The sequence below is a fragment of the Oncorhynchus tshawytscha genome, linkage group LG20, assembly GCF_018296145.1.
Source record: "Oncorhynchus tshawytscha isolate Ot180627B linkage group LG20, Otsh_v2.0, whole genome shotgun sequence".
Taxonomy (NCBI): Eukaryota; Metazoa; Chordata; class Actinopteri; order Salmoniformes; family Salmonidae; genus Oncorhynchus; species Oncorhynchus tshawytscha.
In genome coordinates this window covers 38,626,567-38,648,922 of record NC_056448.1, presented here as the reverse complement: position 1 = coordinate 38,648,922, position 22,356 = coordinate 38,626,567, and the positions used below count along the sequence as shown (strand labels likewise).

At 44.0% G+C, this 22,356-nt stretch overlaps 1 protein-coding gene across 5 annotated transcripts in view; it reads left to right on the top strand.

The window, feature by feature from the left end:
* The window catches only part of dennd1a (DENN/MADD domain containing 1A), a 158,624-nt gene that overhangs the window by 134,734 nt on the left and 1,534 nt on the right, over positions 1-22,356 (top strand). For 2 of the 5 annotated variants that reach the window (XM_042302629.1, XM_042302628.1), the window contains 10 exons: positions 2,653-2,754; positions 2,851-2,938; positions 4,138-4,178; positions 4,375-4,446; positions 6,408-6,464; positions 7,154-7,318; positions 10,453-10,515; positions 19,416-19,486; positions 21,043-21,180; positions 22,038-22,272. In XM_042302629.1, the coding sequence (XP_042158563.1) occupies positions 2,653-2,754; positions 2,851-2,938; positions 4,138-4,178; positions 4,375-4,446; positions 6,408-6,464; positions 7,154-7,318; positions 10,453-10,515; positions 19,416-19,486; positions 21,043-21,180; positions 22,038-22,272 (1,032 nt within the window). The remainder of the gene's footprint in view (positions 1-2,652; positions 2,755-2,850; positions 2,939-4,137; positions 4,179-4,374; positions 4,447-6,407; positions 6,465-7,153; positions 7,319-10,452; positions 10,516-19,415; positions 19,487-21,042; positions 21,181-22,037; positions 22,273-22,356) is intronic. The other 3 variants (XM_042302630.1, XM_024381589.2, XM_024381591.2) reach the window with 3 other exon arrangements.

The window sequence follows — 22,356 nt, the reverse complement described above, 5'->3', positions numbered from 1 at the left end:
CTCCAAACACGGCGAGTTGAGTTGATGCCAAAGAGCTCCATTTTGGTCTCATCTGACCACAACACTTTCACCCAGTGGTCCTCTGAATAATTCAGATGTTCATTGGAAAACTTCAGACGGGCATGTATATGTGCTTTCTTGAGCAGGGGGACCTCGCGGGCGCTGCAGGATTTCAGTCCTTCACAGCGTAGTGTGTTACCAATTGTTTTCTTGGTGACTATGGTCCCAGCTGCCTTGAGATCATTGACAAGATCCTCCCGTGTAGTTCTGGGCTGATTCATCACCGTTCTCATGATCATTGCAACTCCACGAGGTGAGATCTTGCATGGAGCCCCAGGCCGAGGGAGATTGACAGTTCTTTTGTGTTTCTTCCATTTGCGAATAATCGCACCAACTGTTGTCACCTTTTCACCAAGCTGCTTGGCGATGGTCTTGTAGCCCATTCCAGCCTTGTGTAGGTCTACAATCTTGTCCCTGACATCCTTGGAGAGCTCTTTGGTCTTGGCCATGGTGGAGAGTTTGGAATCTGATTGATTGATTTCTTCTGTGGACAGGTATCTTTTATACAGGTAACAAACTGAGATTAGGAGCACTCCCTTTAAGAGTGTGCTCCTAATCTCAGCTCGTTACCTGTATAGAAGACACCTGGGAGCCAGAAATCTTTCTGATTGAGAGGGGGTCAAATACTTATTTGTTGTTGTTATTCTGTCTCTCACTGTTCTCACTGTTCAAAAAAACCTACCATTAAAATGATAGACTGATCATTTCTTTGTCAGTGGGCAAACGTACAAAATCAGCAGGGGATCCCTCACTGTTTGTATACAGCACGGTTTTACTTAAGCAATAAGGCATGAGAACCCAGGGATTAAAGTGTGAAAAACACCCGACTAAGTAAGGGTTATTCTTAGGCCCAACCCAGAGCGAAGGGAAACAGCCCGTAGGAGGGAGTTGTATACAATAATTATTCGGTTTGAGTGCCTGGTGCTTTTATAAAACTGTTGTCAACATATTTTTAAAAAAGAAAAAAAAAAAGATTTAACAACATTTTTTTCATTAAATGTTTTATTTTAATGAGTAAATAGGTTTTATTTCATCCTTCCACCAGAAGATATAGTCCAGGGAAAAGCCAGTTGTTAGTTCTGAGATTCTGAAGTTGCTAGTCAGACAGGCTGGTTGCTCATTCTATTCATTCGATAGGAAATGGTTGGTATGCTAAGCAAGTCATTGGCATGTAGCTGTGCAGGCTAGCTACTTCTCTGCTAGCTAGCCAACTAAGGCTAACACACAATCACTTCAAGCAGACGAAATGACAGAAAACTATGTCCATTTTTGTTTGTTTTACCTTTGTTTTTATTGCCAATGATTTGTGTGTATCCATTATAATGGTCCTGATAAATGAATTCGCCTGGCTTAGAGAAGCGGTCGGTCTCTCTCAACATGTTCATATGGCACAACGGGGACAAATCCCCAATGTTGCAAACCTAATTCTAAGCTAGGCTACATGCATGGGGAGATAATGTCTTGACCCTTTTTTTCCAGGGGAGATGAAGTTTATGGATGGCCTGGCTGGACATTGACAATTTAAATGGAACTGTTAACAGGCGTTACACAGGGATTGTGATGAATAACTCCTTGCTATCAACCAATCAGCATCCAGGATCCAAACAAATCATTTTAGAAACGTGTTTAAAGGAGCTACATGTAATATTTTCACATTGTATTTCACCAAATTAAGAAGTCTTAACTGGATGTTGGAAAGTGGTTGTAAAGATGGGCTAGTGGTAATGTTCAGTACCTGCCGTTGGTGGATTGAGTGGCATCTCCCTTGGTGTCGTTCTCCTATTTCGCTCTTTCCTCCACCATTCTCTCTGTATGTTATCTTATTCTCCCTGCCCTCAATTTCCCCTCTTCTCTACCTCTCCTCCTTCTCTTACGTACACATTCCAGAGGAGAGCAGCTTTCGTTGAGGAAAGTTGGAGGGAAAATGTAATCCGTGCAAACAAACTGTAATACACACCTAAGACACACACAAACACACACACACACACACAAACAAACACAATGTTGGACACAGGGAACGTTATACTAATATAGTATGTCTAGTTCCACTCCTGCTGTCTCGTTTCTTACGCAGCAGTGCCATCTAGTGGTCAAAAATAGGTTTTCATACTCTACCTCAAAAAAAAGGAAACTATTTAACTATTAAATACTATTACATTTTATTTAACCTTTATTTAACTAGCCAAGTCAATTAAGAACAAATTCTTATTTACAATGACGGCCAAACCCGGACGACGCTGGGTCAATTGTGCGCCACCCTATGGGACTCCCAATCATGGCTAGATGTGATACAGCCTGGATTAGAGCGCTGCGCCACTCGGGAGGCTATCTTTATTTAATTTACTGTAGTTTTGTTTTCTATTCAGCCTATTTGATTACATGTTGTTCTTTAAACTTGTAAAAAAATATATAAAAACGTATATAAAAACAAAGATCACTTCATAGTCGTGGATTGGAAGAGAAACTCAATGTTGATATGTCAAACACGCACTAGTAACGGCCATTGTAAAAACACATTGAATGCCAAACCAGATCCAAGATGTCACTGGATATACTTCCTGCTGATTGGTCCATGTTTTTGTGTACCTTCAGGGAGAGCCAATAACGTTCAGTGAGGAGGTCTTTGTGACCCACCGCTCCAGTGCCATGAGACAGTTCCTGCAGAACGCCATCCAGCTGCAGCTCTTCAAACAGGTACACACACGCGCACTCACAATAATAGGCACACACACAATAATATGCGCACACACCCCATTTCTCATCGGAATAAACCTTTCTCCATCTCTGTAGTTCATCGATGGCCGCTTGGACCTGCTGAACGCTGGTGAGGGCTTCAGTGATGTTTTCGAGGATGAGATCAACATGGGAGAGTATGCAGGTGTGAATACAATCATATTAAAAAAATGACTCGTTTTTTTTTTTTTTTTACTCTGTCTCAAAGCACTTGACTTGATCTTTGGTTGGGGACCGGCAGACATTTTATGTGCCTCCAAGGTCACCATAAACCAGTAGGCACGAAACAGAAGTCAACGTTTTGAAACTGAAGTAGACAACTCCCTGTCCAATAACAATGCTCATTGATGTTCTCTGTTTAAAATGTAATTAAAACAATTCAAGAATACTGCTATTCTTGGGTTAGGGACATTGAGACATCCACTGCTATAGACATTAGTAATGGGACATGGGTTAGGGACATTGACTCCTCCACTGCTATAGACGTTAGTAATGGGACATGGGTTAGGGACATTGAGACATCCACTGCTATAGACATTAGTAATGGGACATGGGTTAGGGACATTGACTCCTCCACTGCTATAGACGTTAGTAATGGGACATGGGTTAGAGACATTGACTCCTCCACTGCTATAGACGTTAGTAATGGGACATGGGTTAGAGACATTGACATGCTGACTCATGGGTTAGGGACATCCACTGCTATAGACATTAGTAATGGGACATGGGTTAGGGACATTGAGACGTCCACTGCTATAGACATTAGTAATGGGACATGGGTTAGGGACATTGACTCCTCCACTGCTATAGACGTTAGTAATGGGACATGGGTTAGAGACATTGACTCCTCCACTGCTATAGACATTAGTAATGGGACATGGGTTAGGGACATTGACTCCTCCACTGCTATAGACATTAGTAATGGGACATGGGTTAGGGACATTGACTCCTCCACTGCTATAGACGTTAGTAATGGGACATGGGTTAGAGACATTGACTCCTCCACTGCTATAGACGTTAGTAATATGACATGGGTTAGAGACATTGACTCCTCCACTACTATAGACGTTAGTAATGGGACATGGGTTAGGGCAGTGGAGAAGTCAGTGGTCCTAACTCATGTCCCATTACTAATCTGTATAGCAAGGGTTCCCAAATGTTTTGCTTTGCGACCCACCAATTAAGGTGTCTGTTGAGTCGTAACCCACCTTAAGGGTTGAGCAGTGAAAAAGCAGTCCCAACCCACAGTTTGGGAACCACTGCTCTATAGAATATAGAATGGTCCACTGTGTTAAGACGTTGACCTTTCACCCTTGTGACCTCTCCTCTGTGTTAACTCCAAAGGCAGCGACAAAAACTACCACCAGTGGCTATTCACAGTAAAGGTAGGTCCTACATTTCAACCCATAAAAGTACCCATATTTAACACAGTCACATGAGTAAATAAACTGTTGATTTCTCACATGCTGAGAGAGAAAGTTTAGGGAATTTTTTTTATGGTAGAAAACAATGGCAACATTTCTATGACTGTTGCCATGTAATTGTTAGCTGTGCCGCTAACAATGGCTTTGTATCCAACAGAAAGGGGGCGGTGCTATCTTTAACACAGTGAGGACCAAGGCTAATCCGGCCATGAAAACAGTCTATAAGTTTGTAAGTTTCCCTCTATCATGACAATTACACCATGACACTCCCAAAATATTTCACTGTTAACTCTGTTAACGCCATATTGCTTCCACTTTAAAAGGGCCATCTGCAGTTCAAACAATAACAAATTGGTTTTGGTAATGAGCTTAGGGATGTGGCTGGAGAAATGTAACCACTCTCAAATTAATAGACAGCTCTGGATGCAAGGACTGACCATCCATGATATTCAAATTATAGTTTTAACCATGTTTTGAAGCTATATAGGGTTTGTTTACAATTACATTGTTTACAAACAATCGCGTAAAACAAGCTTATATTTTGGGATCTGATGGAGTACAAGCGTTGAACTAAGCTCATGAGGCATCTATAAGTTATTTTCTTCAATAGTCAATGGTTATATACACTCACCAGCTGGTTTATTAGGTACACTCATCTAGTACTGGGTCGTTCCCCCCTTTGCCTCCAGAACAGCCTGAATTCTTCGGGGCGTGCATTCTCCAAGGTGACGGAAACGTTCGTTGCTCAATTGGTATCAAGGGACCTAACGTGTGCCAGGAAAACATTCCCCACACCGGTACACCACCTCCACCCGCCTGTACCATTGACACCAGGCAGGAGGCGTCTATGGCGTCATGCTGCTTATGCCAAATCCTGACTTTGACATCAGCATGACGCAATAGTATTCGTCGGATCAGGCAATGTTTTTCCACTCCTCAATTGTCTACTGTTGGTGAATGCGTGCCCACTGGAGCTGCTTCTTCTTGTTTTTAGCTGATCAGAGTGGAACCCGGTGTGGTCGTCTGCCGCAAAAGCACATCCGTGACAAGGACACCACTGTTATTTATTTGTTTGTGGCCCGCCTGTTAGCTTGCACAATTCTTGCCATTTCCCTTCAATATCTCTCATCAACGAGCTGTTTTCGCCCACAGGACTGCTGCTGACTGGATGTTTTTTGTTTTTCGCACCACTGTAGGTAAACCATAGACACTGTCGTGCGTGAAAAGCCTAGCAGGGCGGCCATTTCTGAGATACTGGATCCGGCGCGCCTGGCAGCGACGATCATATCACGCTCAAAGTCACTTAGGTCACTCGTTTTGCCCGTTCTAACGTTCAAACGAACAGTAACTGAATGTCTCTGCCTGTCTGCCTGCTTTATAAAGCAAGCCACGGCCATGTGACTCACTGTCTGTAGGAAGGGTGTACCTAATAAACTGTCCAGTGAGTGTATGTACAGCGCATTCAGAAAGTATTCAGACACCTTCCCCTTTTCCACGTTTACTTGCGTTACAGCCTTATTCTAAAATTGATTACATTATTTCTTGTCCTCATCAATCAACACACAATAGCCTATAATGACAAAGCAAAGCAGGTTTTTAAATTGTTTTGCAAATGTATTAAACATAAAAAACAGATACCTTATTTACGTAAGACTCGAAATTGAGCTCAGGTGCTTCCTGTTTCTATTACTCATCCTTGAGATGTTTCAACAACTTGATTGGAGTCCACCTGTGGTAAATTCAATTGATTGGACATGATTTGGAAAGGTACACCTGTCTATATAAGGTCCCACAGTTGACAGTACATGTCATAGCAAAAACCAAGCCATGAGGTCAACGGAATTGTCCGATTTTGTCGAGGCACAGATCTGGGGAAGGGTACCAAAACATTTCTGCAGCTTTGAATGTCCCCAAGAACACAGTGGCCTCCATCATTCTTTAATGGAAGAAGTTTGTAACCGCCAAGACTCTTCCTAGTTCTGGCATCCTAGCCAAATTGAGCAATCAGGGAGAAGGGCCTTGTTCAGGGAGGTGACCAAGATCTTGATGGTCACTCTGACAGAGTCCAGAAATGGATGTAGCAACTGCTGATAGCCCCTTTAAAGGTAGAACGCAAGATGACTCCTGACTTACAGACATCAACAGAAACTAAATCTGCTAAATAACCCTTTGTGTGTTTTCCCTCCAAAGGCTAAAGATCATGCCAGGATGGGGATAAAGGAAGTCAAGAGCCGACTAAAGCAAAAGGTGCCTAGTTCTCTGTGTTCAGCGTTTGGGTTTTGTTCATCTTTATCAATGTCTATCTTTGGTCCAAATCACCGCCTGAAGAACAACTTCACAGAACACAACTGACACACACACAGACACACACAAATGCGCTGCCACTCAATGGACGACAGAATTCACTCACTGATGTTTTTTCCTCTCCCACACCTGGCTGTCACTCTTCTTTCCGCTGTGTGTTTATCTCTCCAACCTGACTCTCTGTTGACCTCTCACCTCTCCAACCTGATCCCCTTAACTTGACCCTCTCAACTTGACCTTCTGTTGACCTCTCAACTTGACCTCTCATCTTGACACTCTCAATTTGATCCTATGTTGACCTCTCAACTTGACCCTCCAACTTTACATCTTTACAATTCTGCTCCTTCATCTTGGTCCTCTCCCTCCCTCTCTCACACCCTTTCTCCAAATATGGCCCTATTCTGTTCCTTAAATCCTCTATCTGCCCCTCTAACCCCTATTTGGCCCTCCTTTTATCCTGCTTTGGCCGTCCCCTACCCTCGTACCCCTCACCTATGCCCCCCCCTCCACTATAGCCCTGTAGGGCCTCTTCCCTCGACCTTCCACTCCCCCTCTCCCTGCATGGGGACCATCACCACCACTACCCCCTCCAGCCACGCCAACCTCCTCCGTATTCTTGTGCCCCTCTCCAGGAGCTGGCAGAGAATGGCTACTCCTCGACAGTGGGCACTGGTGGCACAGGAACGGGCACCGGGGAGGAGGGCACCACTGCCGGGTCGCCCACCTCCACAGACGGAAAGGACGGCAGCGCCCGCACCTGGGACGAACGGCGTCCTATCACTGTGCACTTTGGACAGGTGGGTGAGAGGAACAGGAGGGATACAAAGGGGGGTGAGTTTGAGAGGTCAATGAGGGTGTGTGTGTGCGTGTGTGTGTGTGAGAGAAGGCCTTCTATACTGTAAGTCTGCAAAACCATAAGCAGCGTATAAAACCTCATATCTTCAACTGTCTGATCTCTCCTCACCGACTGTCAATCTGTTGGACTGACTGTTTTAATGCTGCTATATTTAGGAATCACACATATGCTCCTAAAAAAACACTACTGTCCTATAGTCACAGTTGTTTAAAGAAAAGTCTCCCCCAGTCTTTCCTATTTACAGTCATTGTTATAACTATAGAAATATATAAATATCTATCTGATTTACACAGTGTGACTGTCCTCCTTTTGCTACTGTGCTGTCAGTTCTATAATTTTATCACAATCTTTGTTATTGGTTCTCTATCATTCCATCTCTTTTGTTGCACTCATTCCTTGTCGTTTCTCATGTTTCACACCCTCTATCATCCATGTCTCTGAGTCTCCACTCGCTCTGGTCCATCCTGTCATCCATGTCTCTGAGTCTCCACTCGCTCTGATCCATCCTGTCATCCATGTCTCTGAGTCTCCACCTGTCATCCATGCTCTGATCCATCCTGTCATCCATGTCTCTGAGTCTCCACTCGCTCTGATCCATCCTGTCATCCATGTCTCTGAGTCTCCACTCGCTCTGATCCATCCTGTCATCCATGTCTCTGAGTCTCCACTCGCTCTGGTCCATCCTGTCATCCATGTCTCTGAGTCTCCACTCGCTCTGATCCATCCTGTCATCCATGTCTCTGAGTCTCCACTCGCTAAACGTAATAATGCCATTGGATCTCATTTCTAAACGTAATAATACCAACGGATCTCATTTCTAAATAATACCATTGGATCTCATTTCTAAACTTAATAATACCATTGAATCTCATTTCTAAACGTAATAATACCATTGGATCTCATTTCTAAACGTAATAATACCATTGGATCTCATTTCTAAACGTAATAATACCATTGGATCTCATTTCTAAATAATACCATTGGATCTCATTTCTAAACGTAATAATACCATTGGATCTCATTTCTAAATAATACCATTGGATCTCATTTCTAAACTTAATAATACTATTGGATCTCATTTCTAAACATAATAATACCAACGGATCTAATTTTTAAACAATAATAGCATTGGATCTCAGTTAAACCATTCCACTAGTTAGTGTCTAGTGTCTCAACCCTAACTAAGCTGGAGTGAAATCAAGCGTAATACTTTACAGTCAACATAAAATAAATAAAAAATCAAATCAATACTTAGTCGACATACTCCAAGACATAAAGTGTTGTTAAAGCTTTAAACAAGGAGAAGGTTAAGAGGTACTCTGGTCTGAAAAGCATCTCAACCACTGTCACCCACGTTGTGTCACCATGACCACAGGGGACTCCAAGACACATCACCGTGACGATGGTGACACCACGCTGACAGAGGACCCCGTTCATTATGTCGCTATGGTAACCCCCCAGTAGCCCTCATGCCTCTGCCTCCTCCGCTGCTATGAAGAGAGAAAAGAGGGGGTGGCGGGGGGGTGAGAAGAGAGATGGGAGGGAGATACCGAGAAAGAGAGAGAGAGAGAACGTCGTTGAGGTTTTGCTCCCAGCACCCTCCACCCATCTCTTCCTCTCATTATAGCGCTGAATAATTAGGACACACACGTCCTCTCTCTTTCTAATATACACACACACCTGTCAGGACAACGTTCGTTAAAAGCATTGTCATCCGCAACGAGGATACAGTGTCAGTTAGCTGAGACTTTGTTCAAGGAGGGCCTTGCAACATCTGTTTTTGTGTTGGTGTGGGTACGTGGTATTGAGTGGAGGGGATGTTGTAGTGGCTGTCTAATGTGGTTGTGTGGTGGGGATTGTCTGGTGTGGTTGTCTGGTGGGGGTTGTCTGGTGGGGTTGTCTGGTGGGGGTTGTCTGGTGGGGGTTGTGTGGTGGGGGTTGTCTGATGTGGTTGTGTGGTGGGGATTGTCTGGTGTGGTTGTGTGGTGGGGGTTGTCTAAGGTGGTTGTGTGGTGGGGGTTGTCTAATGTGGTTGTGTGGTGGGGGTTGTCTGGTGTGGTTGTGTGGTGGGGGTTGTCTAATGTGGTTGTGTGGTGGGGGTTGTCTGATGTGGTTGTGTGGTGGGGATTGTCTGGTGTGGTGGGGATTGTCTGGTGTGGTTGTGTGGTGGGGGTTGTCTAATGTGGTTGTGTGGTGGGGGGGTTGTCTAATGTGGTTGTGTGGTGGGGGTTGTCTGGTGTGGTTGTGTGGTGGGGGTTGTCTAATGTGGTTGTTTGGTGGGGGTTGTCTAGTGTGGTTGTCTGGTTTGGTTGTGTGGTGGGGGGGGTTGTCTAATGTGGTTGTGTGGTGGGGGGTTGTCTAATGTGGTTGTGTGGTGGGGGTTGTCTGATGTGGTGGGGGTTGTCTGAAATGGTTGTGTGGTGAGGGTTGTGTGGTGGTGGTTGTGTGGTGGGGGTATTGTGGTGGGGTTGTCTGATGTGGTTGTGTGTTTGGGGTTGTGTGGTTGTGTAGTGGGGGTTGTCTTATGGGGTTGTCTGGTGGGGTTGTGTGGTGTGGGGGTATTGTGGTGGGGTTGTCTGATGGGGTTATATGGTGGGGGTTGTCTGGTGTGGTTGTGTGGTGGGGGTTGTCTGGTTTGGTTGTGTGGTGGGGGTTGTCTGGTTTGGTTGTGTGGTGGGGGTTGTCTGTGGTTGTGTGGTGGGGGTTGTCTGATGTGGTTATGTGGTGGGGTTGTGTTGTGGGGCTTGTGTGATGTGGTTCTGTGGTGGGGGTTGTGGGTTGTGTGGTGGGGGTTATGTGGTGGTGGTTGTGTGGTGGTGGTTGTGTGATGGGGTTGTCTGATGTGGTGGTTGTGTGATGGGGGTTGTGTGGTGGGGGTTGTGTATTGTCAGGCAGGGATGCAGACTAAATAAGGAATATGTGAGATTGGGTCACTCCATCTGAAGATGAAACAAATATGTACATGTAATGTAGTGTGTGTGTGTGTGCATCCATATACAGAATGTTTGTGTGTGTACATTATCATGTCCCTCCATTGCTATTTATGTGTGTGACCCCTGGGTGTCTCTGGTGCAGCCCCTCCGAGAGCCTCCCCCTCGGCCCCCTCCTCCCAGGCTCCAATGCGGCAACGCACGGCCCGTGAGTACCTGCCCACTCTACCCCTCTACCTCTAGTCTCTGGCCTTGGCACCTGAGTTTGTGATTTGGAGTTTGTGCGTGTGTGCGTGCGTGCTTATCGACTGGTATACTGTCAGAGTATGCGTCACAGGTATGTTCCATCTATCATGCTGTGCTCTCAGAGGTACAGGGTGACCTTTGAATGACAGGTAGCCTAGGGGTTAGAGCGTTGGGCCATTAACCAAAAGGTTGCTGGTTCAAATCACCGAGCCGGCAAGGTGGAAAAATCTGCCCTTCTGCCCTTGAACAAGGCAGTTAACCCACAACAATAACTGCTACCCAGGTGCCGATGACGTGGATGTCGATTAAGAGGGGTTGGGTTAAATGTGGAAGGCACATTTCAGTTGAAGGCATTCAGTTGGAAAACTGACTAGGTATCCACCTTTCCTTTCCTTAACCTACCGTTGACTGGAGGGACAAATCCACTCCCATTCATTCACCTGATCTTTCTGCTTTGTTTCAGTGTGTATACCTGAGTTTCCTCGTGTGTGTGTGTGTGTGTGTGTGTGTGTGTGTGTGTGTGTGTGTGTGTGTGTGTGTGTGTGTGTGTGTGTGTGTGTGTGTGTGTGTGTGTGTGTGTGTGTGTGTGTGTGTGTGTGTGTGTGTGTGTGTGTGTGTGTGTGTGTGTGTGTGTGTGTGTGTGTGTGTGTGTGTGTGTGTGTGTGTGTGTGTGTGTGTGTGTGAGTGTGACATCTAGTGCACAGCTCTTTAACAGTTACTTAAACTCATGGCTGCTAAGCCACTGTCGTATGTTACACTGGCCTGAGCTATTTCTCTGGAGCTCTATTTCCCTTCAATCCTATGCCTGGTCCCGAGGACCCACAGGCTTTGGTTCTATCCCAGCGATAACAACCCCCACCACACAACCACATCGTTCTAAAGATCCTTAAGAAAAGGTGTCATCATTCGTGGTGCAATGAGGAAGAAGCTCCCCCTATCGCGCGCGCACACACACACTCTCACCCCCCATGACTTCCCTCCCTGCTCAGGATTAATTAAGCCTTTCACTTTTTACACCCATCCCTCCCTTTCCTCTCTTCTTCCTCCTCTCACTCCCTACGTCACTATTGTTTCCCCAGTCCCTATTGTTTCCCCAGTCTCTATTGTTTCCCCAGTCTCTGTTGTTTCCCCAGTCTCTATTGTTTCCCCAGGCTCTATTGTTTTCCTCAGTCTCTATTGCTTTCCTCAGTCTCTATTGTTTCCCAGTCTCTATTGTTTCCCAGGCTCTATTGTTTCCCAGTCTCTATTGTTTCCCAGCCTCTATTGTTTCCCATACTCAATCTATTGTTTCCCAGCCTCTATTGTTTCCCAGTCTCTTTTGTTTCCCCAGGCTCTATTGTTTCCCCAGGCTCTATTGTTTCCCAGGCTCTATTGTTTCCCAGGCTCTATTGTTTCCCAGTCTCTATTGTTTCCCAGCCTCTATTGTTTCCCAGCCTCTATTGTTTCCCATACTCAATCTATTGTTTCCCAGACTCTATTGATTCCCAGTCTCTATAGTTTCCCAGGCTCTATTGTTTCCCAGGCTCTATAGTTTCCCAGACTCTATCTATTGTTTCCCAGTCTCTATAGTTTCCCAGACTCTATAGTTTCCCAGACTCTATAGTTTCCCAGACTCTATAGTTTCCCCAGGCTCTATTGTTTCCCAGTCTCTTCCCAGTCTCTATTGTTTCCCATTGTTTCCCAGTCTCAATCTATTGTTTCCCAGTCTCTATTGTTTCCCAGACTCTATTGTTTCCCAGTCTCTATTGTTTCCCCAGGCTCTATTGTTTCCCAGTCTCTATTGTTTCCCAAACTCAATCTATTGTTTCCCAGTCTCTATTGTTTCCCAGTCTCTATTGTTTCCCAAACTCAATCTATTGTTTCCCAGGCTCTATTGTTTCCCACATTCAATCTATTGTTTCCCAGGCTCTATTGTTTCCCAGTCTCTATTGTTTCTCACACTCAATCTATTGTTTTCCAGGCTCTATTGTTTCTCAGACTCTATTGTTTCCCAGTCTCTATTGTTTCCCAAACTCAATCTATTGTTTCCCAGGCTCTATTGTTTCCCAGTCTCTATTGTTTCCCAGTCTCTATTGTTTCTCACACTCAATCTATTGTTTCCCAGTCTCTATTGTTTCACAGTCTCTATTGTTTCTCACACTCAATCTATTGTTTCCCAGGCTCTATTGTTTCCCAGGCTCTATTGTTTCCCAGGCTCTATTGTTTCCCAGGCTCTATTGTTACCCAGTCTCTATTGTTTCCCAAACTCAATCTATTGTTTCCCAGGCTCTATTGTTTCCCAGTCTCTATTGTTTCTCACACTCAATCTATTGTTTCCCAGGCTCTATTGTTTCCCAGTCTCTATTGTTTCTCACACTCAATCTATTGTTTCCCAGTCTCTATTGTTAACCAAACTCTATTTTTTCCCAGGCTCTATTGTTTCCCAGCCTCTATTGTTTCCCACACTCAATCTATTGTTTCCCAGCCTCTATTGTTTCCCACACTCAATCTATTGTTTCCCAGACTATATTGTTTCCCAGACTATATTGTTTCCCCGGCTCTATAGTTTCCCAGACTATATAGTTTCCCAGACTATATAGTTTCCCAGACTATATAGTTTCCCAGTCTCTATAGTTTCCCAGTCTCTATTGTTTCCCAGACTCTGTTTCCCAGTCTCTATAGTTTTCCAGACTCTATTGTTTCCCAGTCTCTATTGTTTCCCAGACTCTATCTATTGTTTCCCAGTCTCTATTGTTTCCCCAGTCTCTATTGTTTCCTCAGTCTCTATTGTTTCCTCAGTCTCTATTGCTTTCCTCAGTCTCTATTGTTTCCCAGTCTCTATTGTTTCCCCAGTCTCTATTGTTTCCTCAGTCTCTATTGTTTTCCCCGGTCTCTATTGTTTCCTCAGTCTCTATTGTTTCCCCAGTCTCTATTGTTTCCTCAGTCTCTATTGTTTCCCCAGTCTCTATTTTTTCCCCAGGCTCTTGTTTCCCCAGTCTCTATTGTTTCCCCATGCTCTATTGTTTCCCCAGGCTCTATTGTTTCCCAGGCTCTATTGTTTCCCAGGCTCTATTGTTTCCCAGCCTCTATTGTTTCCCAGCCTCTATTGTTTCCCATACTCAATCTATTGTTTCCCAGACTCTATTGATTCCCAGTCTCTATAGTTTCCCAGTCTCTTTTGTTTCCCCATGCTCTATTGTTTCCCCAGGCTCTATAGTTTCCCAGACTCTATTGTTTCCCAGACTCTATTGTTTCCCAGACTCTATTGTTTCCCAGTCTCTATTGTTTCCCCAGGCTCTATTGTTTCCCAGCCTCTATTGTTTCCCAGACTCTATTGATTCCCAGTCTCTATAGTTTCCCAGGCTCTATAGTTTCCCAGACTCTATCTATTGTTTCCCAGACTCTATTGTTTCCCAGACTCTATTGTTTCCCAGTCTCTATTGTTTCCCCAGGCTCTATTGTTTCCCAGTCTCTATTGTTTCACAGCCTCTATTGTTTCTCACACTCAATCTATTGTTTCCCAGGCTCTATTGTTTCCCAGGCTCTATTGTTTCCCAGGCTCTATTGTTTCCCACACTCAATCTATTGTTTCCCAGGCTCTATTGTTTCCCAGTCTCTATTGTTTCACAGCCTCTATTGTTTCTCACACTCAATCTATTGTTTCCCAGGCTCTATTGTTTCCCAGGCTCTATTGTTTCCCAGACTCTATTGTTTCCCACACTCAATCTATTGTTTCCCAGTCTCTATTGTTTCCCACACTCAATCTATTGTTTCCCAGCCTCTATTGTTTCCCACACTCAATCTATCGTTTCCCAGACTATATTGTTTCCCAGACTATATTGTTTCCCCGGCTCTAGTGTTTCCCAGTCTCTATTGTTTCCCAGACTATATTGTGTCCCAGTCCCTATAGTTTCCCAGACTATATAGTTTCCCAGACTATATAGTTTCCCAGTCTCTATAGTTTTCCAGACTCTATTGTTTCCCAGTCTCTATTGTTTCCCAGACTCTATCTATTGTTTCCCAGTCTCTATTGTTTCCCAGACTCTATCTATTGTTTCCCAGTCTCTATTGTTGCCCCAGTCTCTATTGTTTCCTCAGTCTCTATTGTTTCCCCCAGTCTCTATTGTTTCCCCCAGTCTCTATTGTTTCCCCCAGTCTCTATTGTTTCCCCCAGTCTCTATTGTTTCCCCAGTCTCTATTGTTTCCCAGTCTCTATTGTTTCCCAGTCTCTATTGTTTCCCAGGCTCTATTGTTTCCCAGTCTCTATTGTTTCCCAGTCTCTATAGTTTCCCATACTCAATCTATTGTTTCCCAGTCTCTATAGTTTCCCAGGCTCTATTGTTTCCCAGGCTCTATAGTTTCCCAGACTCTATCTATTGTTTCCCAGAATCTATTGTATCCCAGTCTCTATAGTTTCCCAGACTCTATAGTTTCCCAGACTCTATAGTTTCCCAGACTCTATTGTTTCCCAGTCTCTATAGGTTCCCAGACTCTATTGTTTCCCAGTCTCTATAGTTTCCCAGACTCTGTTTCCCAGTCTTTATAGTTTCCCAACTATATAGTGTCCCAGTCTCTATTGTTTCCCAGACTCTATCTATTGTTTCCCAGTCTCTATTGTTTCCCCAGTCTCTATTGTTTCCTCAGTCTCTATTGTTTCCCAGTCTCTATTGTTTCCCCAGTCTCTATTGTTTCCCCAGTCTCTATTGTTTTCCCAGTCTCTATTGATTCCCCAGTCTCTATTGTTTCCTCAGTCTCTATTGTTTCCTCAGTCTCTATTGTTTCCCCTCTAGTCTCTATTGTTTCCCCCAGTCTCTATTGTTTCCCCTCTAGTCTCTCTATTGTTTCCCAGTCTCTAGTCTCTATTGTTTCCCCAGTCTCTATTGTTTCCCCAGGCTCTATTGTTTCCCCAGGCTCTATTGTTTCCCAGTCTCTATCGTTTCCCAGGCTCTATTGTTTCCCAGTCTTTATAGTTTCCCAGGCTCTATTGTTTCCCAGGCTCTATAGTTTCCCAGACTCTATCTATTGTTTCCCAGAATCTATTGTATCCCAGTCTCTATAGTTTCCCAGACTCTATAGTTTCCCAGACTCTATAGTTTCCCAGACTCTATTGTTTCCCAGACTCTATTGTTTCCCACACTCAATCAATTGTTTCCCAGTCTCTATAGGTTCCCAGACTCTATTGTTTCCCAGTCTCTATAGTTTCCCAGACTCTGTTTCCCAGTCTTTATAGTTTCCCAGACTATATAGTGTCCCAGTCTCTATTGTTTCCCAGACTCTATCTATTGTTTCCCAGTCTCTATTGTTTCCCCAGTCTCTATTGTTTCCTCAGTCTCTATTGTTTCCTCAGTCTCTTTTGCTTTCCTCAGTCTCTATTGTTTCCCAGTCTCTATTGTTTTCCTCAGTCTCTATTGTTTCCCAGTCTCTCTTGTTTCCCCAGTCTCTATTGTTTCCCCAGTCTCTATTGTTTCCCCAGTCTCTATTGTTTCCCCAGTCTCTATTGTTCCCAGTCTCTATTGTTTTCCCCAGTCTCTATTGTTTTCCCCAGTCTCTATTGTTTCCTCAGTCTCTATTGCTTCCCCAGTCTCTATTGTTTCCCAGTCTCTATTATTTCCCCAGACTCTATTGTTTCCCAGGCTCTATAGTTTCCCAGATTCTATCTATTGTTTCCCAGGCTCTATTGTTTCCCAGGCTCTATTGTTTTCCCAGGCTCTATTGTTTCCCAGGCTCTATTGTTTCCCAGGCTCTATTGTTTCCCAGTCTCTGTTGTTTCCCAGCCTCTATTGTTTCCCATACTCAATCTATTGTTTCCCAGACTCGATTGTATCCCAGTCTCTATAGTTTCCCAGACTCTATAGTTTCCCAGACTCTATAGTTTCCCAGACTCTATTGTTTCCCAGACTATTGTTTCCCAGACTCTATTGTTTCCCAGTCTCTATTGTTTCCCCAGGCTCTATTGTTTCCCAATCTCTATTGTTTCACAGCCTCTATTGTTTCTCACACTCAATCTATTGTTTCCCAGTCTCTATTGTTTCCCAGTCTCTATTGTTTCCCCAGGCTCTATTGTTTCCCAGACTATATTGTGTCCCAGTCTCTATAGTTTCCCAGACTATATAGTTTCCCAGTCTCTATAGTTTCCCAGTCTCTATAGTTTCTCAGACTCTGTTTCCCAGTCTCTATAGTTTTGCAGACTCTATTGTTTCCCAGTCTCTATTGTTTCCCAGACTCTATCTGTTGTTTTCCAGTCTCTATTGTTTCCCCAGTCTCTATTGTTGCTCAGTCTCTATTGTTTCCTCAGTCTCTATTGTTTACCCCAGTCTCTATTGTTTACCCCAGTCTCTATTGTTTCCTCAGTCTCTATTGTTTCCCCAGTCTCTATTGTTTTCCCCCAGTCTCTATTGTTTCCTCAGTCTCTATTGTTTCCCCAGTCTCTATTGTTTCCCAGTCTCTATTGTTTCCCAGTCTCTATTGTTTCCCAGGCTCTATTGTTTCCCCAGGCTCTATTGTTTCCCCAGGCTCTATTGTTTCCCAGTCTCTATTGTTTCCCAGTCTCTATAGTTTCCCATATTCAATCTATTGTTTCCCAGTCTCTATAGTTTCCCAGTCTCTATAGCTTCCCAGGCTCTATTGTTTCCCAGGCTCTATTGTTTCCCAGGCTCTATAGTTTCCCAGACTCTATCTATTGTTTCCCAGACTCTATTGTATCCCAGACTCTATTGTATCCCAGACTCTATTGTTTCCCAGACTCTATTGTTTCCCAGACTCTATTGTTTCCCAGTCTCTAATTTTTCCCCAGTATCTATTTTTTCCAGTCTCAATTGTTTCACAGCCTCTATTGTTTCCCACACTCAATCTATTGTTTCCCAGGCTCTATTGTTTCCCAGACTCTATTGTTTCCCACACTCAAGCTATAGTTTCCCAGACTCTATTGTTTCCCAGACTCTATAGTTTCCCAGACTCTATCTATTGTTTCCCAGACTCTATTGTATCCCAGTCTCTATTGTTTCCCCAGGCTCTATTGTTTCCCAGTCTCTATTGTTTCACAGCCTCTATTGTTTCCCACACTCAATCTATTGTTTCCCAGGCTCTATTGTTTCCCAGGCTCTATTGTTTCCCAGACTCTATTGTTTCCCACACTCAATCTATTGTTTCCCAGGCTCTATTGTTTCCCAGACTCTATTGTTTCCCAGGCTCTATTCTTTCCCAGCTTCTATTGTTTCCCACCCTCAATCTATTGTTTCCCACCCTCTATTGTTTCCCACACTCAATCTATTGTTTCCCAGGCTCTATTGTTTCCCCCAGTCTCTATTGTTTCCTCAGTCTCTATTGTTTCCCCAGTCTCTATTGTTTCCCCAGTCTCTATTGTTTCCCCAGGCTCTATTGTTTCCCAGGCTCTATTGTTTCCCAGGCTCTATTGTTTCCCAGTCTCTATTGTTTCCCAGTCTCTATTGTTTCCCAGTCTCTATTGTTTCCCTCACTCAATCTATTGTTTCCCAGGCTCTATTGTTTCCCAGACTCTATTGTTTCCCAGGCTCTATTGTTTCCCAGCCTCTATTGTTTCCCACACTCAATCTATTGTTTTCCAGCCTCTATTGTTTCCCAGACTATATTGTTTCCCCGGCTCTAGTGTTTCCCAGTCTCTATTGTTTCCCAGACTATATTGTGTCCCAGTCTCTATAGTTTCCCAGACTATATAGTTTCCCAGTCTCTATAGTTTCCCAGTCTCTATTGTTTCCCAGACTCTGTTTCCCAGTCTTTATAGTTTCCCAGACTCTATTGTTTCCCAGACTCTATCTATTGATTCCCAGACTTTCTCTATTGTTTCCAAGACCCTATCTATTGTTCCCAGACTCTGTTTCCCAGACTATATTGTGTCCCAGTCTCTATAGTTTCCCAGACTATATTGTTTCCCAGTCTCTATTGTTTCCCAGACTCTATTGTTTCCCAGACTCTATTGTTTCCCAGACTCTATAGTTTCCCAGACTCTATAGTTTCCCAGTCTCTATAGTTTCCCAGACTCTATTGTTTCCCAGTCTCTATAGTTTCCCAGACTCTGTTTCCCAGACTATATTGTGTCCCAGTCTCTATAGTTTCCCAGACTCTATTGTTTCCCAGACTCTATTGTTTCCCAGACTCTATCTATTGTTTCCCAGACTCTATTGTTTCCCAGACTCTATCTATTGTTTCCCAGACTCTGTTTCCCAGTCTTTATAGTTTCCCAGACTATATTGTGTCCCAGTCTCTATAGTTTCCCAGTCTTTATAGTTTCCCAGACTATATTGTGTCCCAGTCTCTATAGTTTCCCAGACTCTATTGTTTCCCAGACTCTATTGTTTCCAAGACCCTATCTATTGTTTCCCAGACTCTATAGTTTCCCAGGCTCTATTGTTTCCAAGACCCCCCACACACACACATACATACACACACTAATTAGTCTTGTAGTTCTTTCCTACCTCCTCCCACTGAGTTTGACCCTCTGGGTTAGGGTCAGGGCTGGGGGCAGCTTGGGCAGCTGGAAATACCAGATCACATTTGATCTCTAACCCCTCACTGAACCCCATGACCTCTGACCACACCTGGTCTCTAGCTGTAGGTTTGCTCTGTTATGACACATCCTACCCCATCCAAGGTTTAGGGTTCACCACATTTTTTTGAGGAATGTTTTTGGTGTCAGACAGGAGAAGATCACTATATTCTGTGTGGATATGACATTTTACCTATCAACTGATATTCACATACGGGCTAATGTCTAAGCATGTGTATTGACATATCAACATGCATATGGGCTAACATATGTGCACAATATTTTCTGTGTCTGTGTCCGTTAGTGTAACTCGATTGGAATAGTTTGTTTGTGAGTTTGTTTTATTTTTTATATTTCCACAGGCCCGTCCACCTAGGCCTCAGGTGGCCAAGAGACCTCGCAGCAACGTGGGCCTGGAGAGTAGCCCTGAACAGTAAGACCACCAAGCTACACTATACACATCCCCATCATCACCATCATCGTCATCACCTAGTTCCTCATAAGCTACACTTTACATATCCTCAAATCACCCATCATTTTCATCATCGTCATCACCTAGTTCCTCATAATCTACACTATATACATCCTCAAATCACCCATCTTCATCATCACCATCTTCATCACCTAGTTCCTAATAAGCTACACACTTACTGAGGTCTGCAACTACAACAAATTGTTTTAGTTTTCATTTGGACAGGGTTCTCCAGCTCCAGTGCTGGATAGATACTGGATGTGCAGGCTTTTGCTCAAGCCCTGCAGAAATCCAAAAAGGAAGAGCACAATTAGTTGATTATTTTGGACTGAAGTTGGAGAACCCTGTCCTATACTAATAATGAGGAACTTGAAACTATACCCACTACCATGTTAATGACACATACACAAACACTTCATCTACATACTCACTACCAGAAACGCACATATTAGCCACAGTATAATGTATGCAGATACATACCATGATATCCCTGGAAACCCTCTATTTATGTTGGTACTCAGCCCCACAGTCCCAGAAGCTTGTATGAGAGCTTCTGAGGGCTAGTGTGGCATGAAGCTAACCATTGGGAGTTAGCCAATTTCACAGTCTCCTGAGGTGTAGAGTAGCATGAAGCTAACCATTGGGAGTTAGCCAACTATTCTCAATACATTACACCTCGGGGTTTCCAGTGTTTTCAGTTCATAGTGTGTTTGTGATTTAACTGTGAGAAAGGTTCAATCAAATATTCATGGAGTTTTTAGGCTGGACTTGGCCACTAGATTAACAAAGCTGTAACAATCTAAGTGTGTTAATCAAAGGTTGTGGGAATGCGTATTTGTTTTTTTTATACAATGCGTGGGTCTAATCCTGAATGCTGATTGGTTAAAAGTTAAAACCACTTGATTGAAGACCCACAGACGACACTCAGACTCGTGTTTGGTGAAGTCTACATGTGTTTGCTGCCCTCTTGTGGCTCATGAAAATAAGTTGTTGGATTGGTCTGTTATCAATGAAGAAAAATATGTTACAGGCCAAGACTAAGATTTCTCTCTTTCAGTCTTTTTCAATCATCTCTCCATTTCTCACACCTTATTGAAAAACAAATAAATAATTCAATCAAATTAAAGTGTTCTGTTCTATATCTTTCAGTCATACATAAATTATTTTTTAAAGATAACCTTTCACACAAAATCATCTGATATACAAAAAATGATTCAATTTTCTTTCTCTTTGTCTGTCTCTCTCTCTCTCTCTCTCCATCCTCTCTCTCTCTCTCCATCCTCTCTCTCTCTCCATCCTCTCTCTCTCTCCATCCTCTCTCTCTCTCCATCCTCTCTCTCTCTCTCTCTCTCTCTCTCTCTCTCTCTCTCTCCATCCTCTCTCTCTCTCTCCATCCTCTCTCTCTCTCTCTCGCTGCTCTGTGTGGGATATGGGATATCTCTTTATCTCTCCTTCCTTTTCTATCACTGTCATTCCCTTTCTTTCTCTCTCTGCCTATGCTTATCTACCTCCCCCAGTGGTGGCCGTCCCACACGTCACTACACAGTATTTCTGTCCGAGGACTCATCAGGCGACGAGCTGCAGCACGAAGACCACTCCATTGCCAGCTTCCCCGAGAACTTTCTCTTCTCTGCCCCCTTCGAATGGTCACCCCTGTACGCTGCACTCCTACCTATGATAATGCACTCACTTCATTGTGTAGTGCTTCTTTGATTGGCTTATCTCTGTCTGGCTCGATGCATGATTGGGCAGCTGATCCGCAACTCTTCCAATGTTTTTTCTTTGATTGTTTTCTGATTGGCTGAACACGATCTCTTTCTGCTGTCTGCATTATGTTTTGTGGTCCATCTCTCAAATGATTTTTGGCTCCATTGCCAGCAAACATTCAAATCTGCTGCAATAATAGCTTATCCTGTAGCAAAACAAAACAGGCCTCAGTCAGGCAAGTGTAGAGACAGCAAGTGTAGCGACAGCAAGTGTAGCGACAGCAAGTGTAGAGACAGCAAGTGTAGAGACAGCGTGTGTAGAGACAGATTGCTGTTCAAGCAGGCCGGAATACAGCATAATCCGTTTGCATCATATGATGTAGGATGTATTTCTGCCTGCTTGAACGGCAGTAAGCTCAGGTACACATGAAAACATGACCCTGAGAATCGATAGAACATCGCTCCGATATGCACAGAAATTATATAACATTCAAAATGGTTGAATCTTTCCTTTAATAATCGTATCTATGTGCTGGGACTGTAACAGTGTAACTGCTCACAGGGGTGGGTAACTCCAGTCCTCGTGGGTCTGATTGGTGTCACACTTTTTCTCCATCCCTAAACTGAAGATCATGATTGGTGTCACAGTTTTGCCTCCATTAATCAATTAATCAGGCCCCCGAGGACTGGAATTGCCCACCCCTGTCAACAGTTTACTGTACTGAATGTGACAATATTAATTATGTGCAACTGTGCATGCAGCCTTGCACACATGCATGTAACTAATTAAATAATTTGTCCGACAGGCCGCCTCCTTACCGCTCCCTGAAAGAGGCAGAGGAGGGGGAGGAGCCCATCAGCGGCCCCTCCTACACAGCCCCGCCCAGCCCAGTGATGGAGAAGTTTGCTGATATCAACCTGCTGGGGAACATGTTCAGCTGCTTGGACGAGCCTGAGGGACAGCAACTCAGCCTGGCCAAGAGCCTGGAGGACCTCCGCACACCCAAAGACCCCCAGGAGCAGCAGAAATTAATCTACCAGGTACCAGAGGACACGTGGGACATGGTGGCTACAGACCTGGATCAAAAATGGATTTCAGGGGTCTGAAACTCCCGGTTTGCGTGC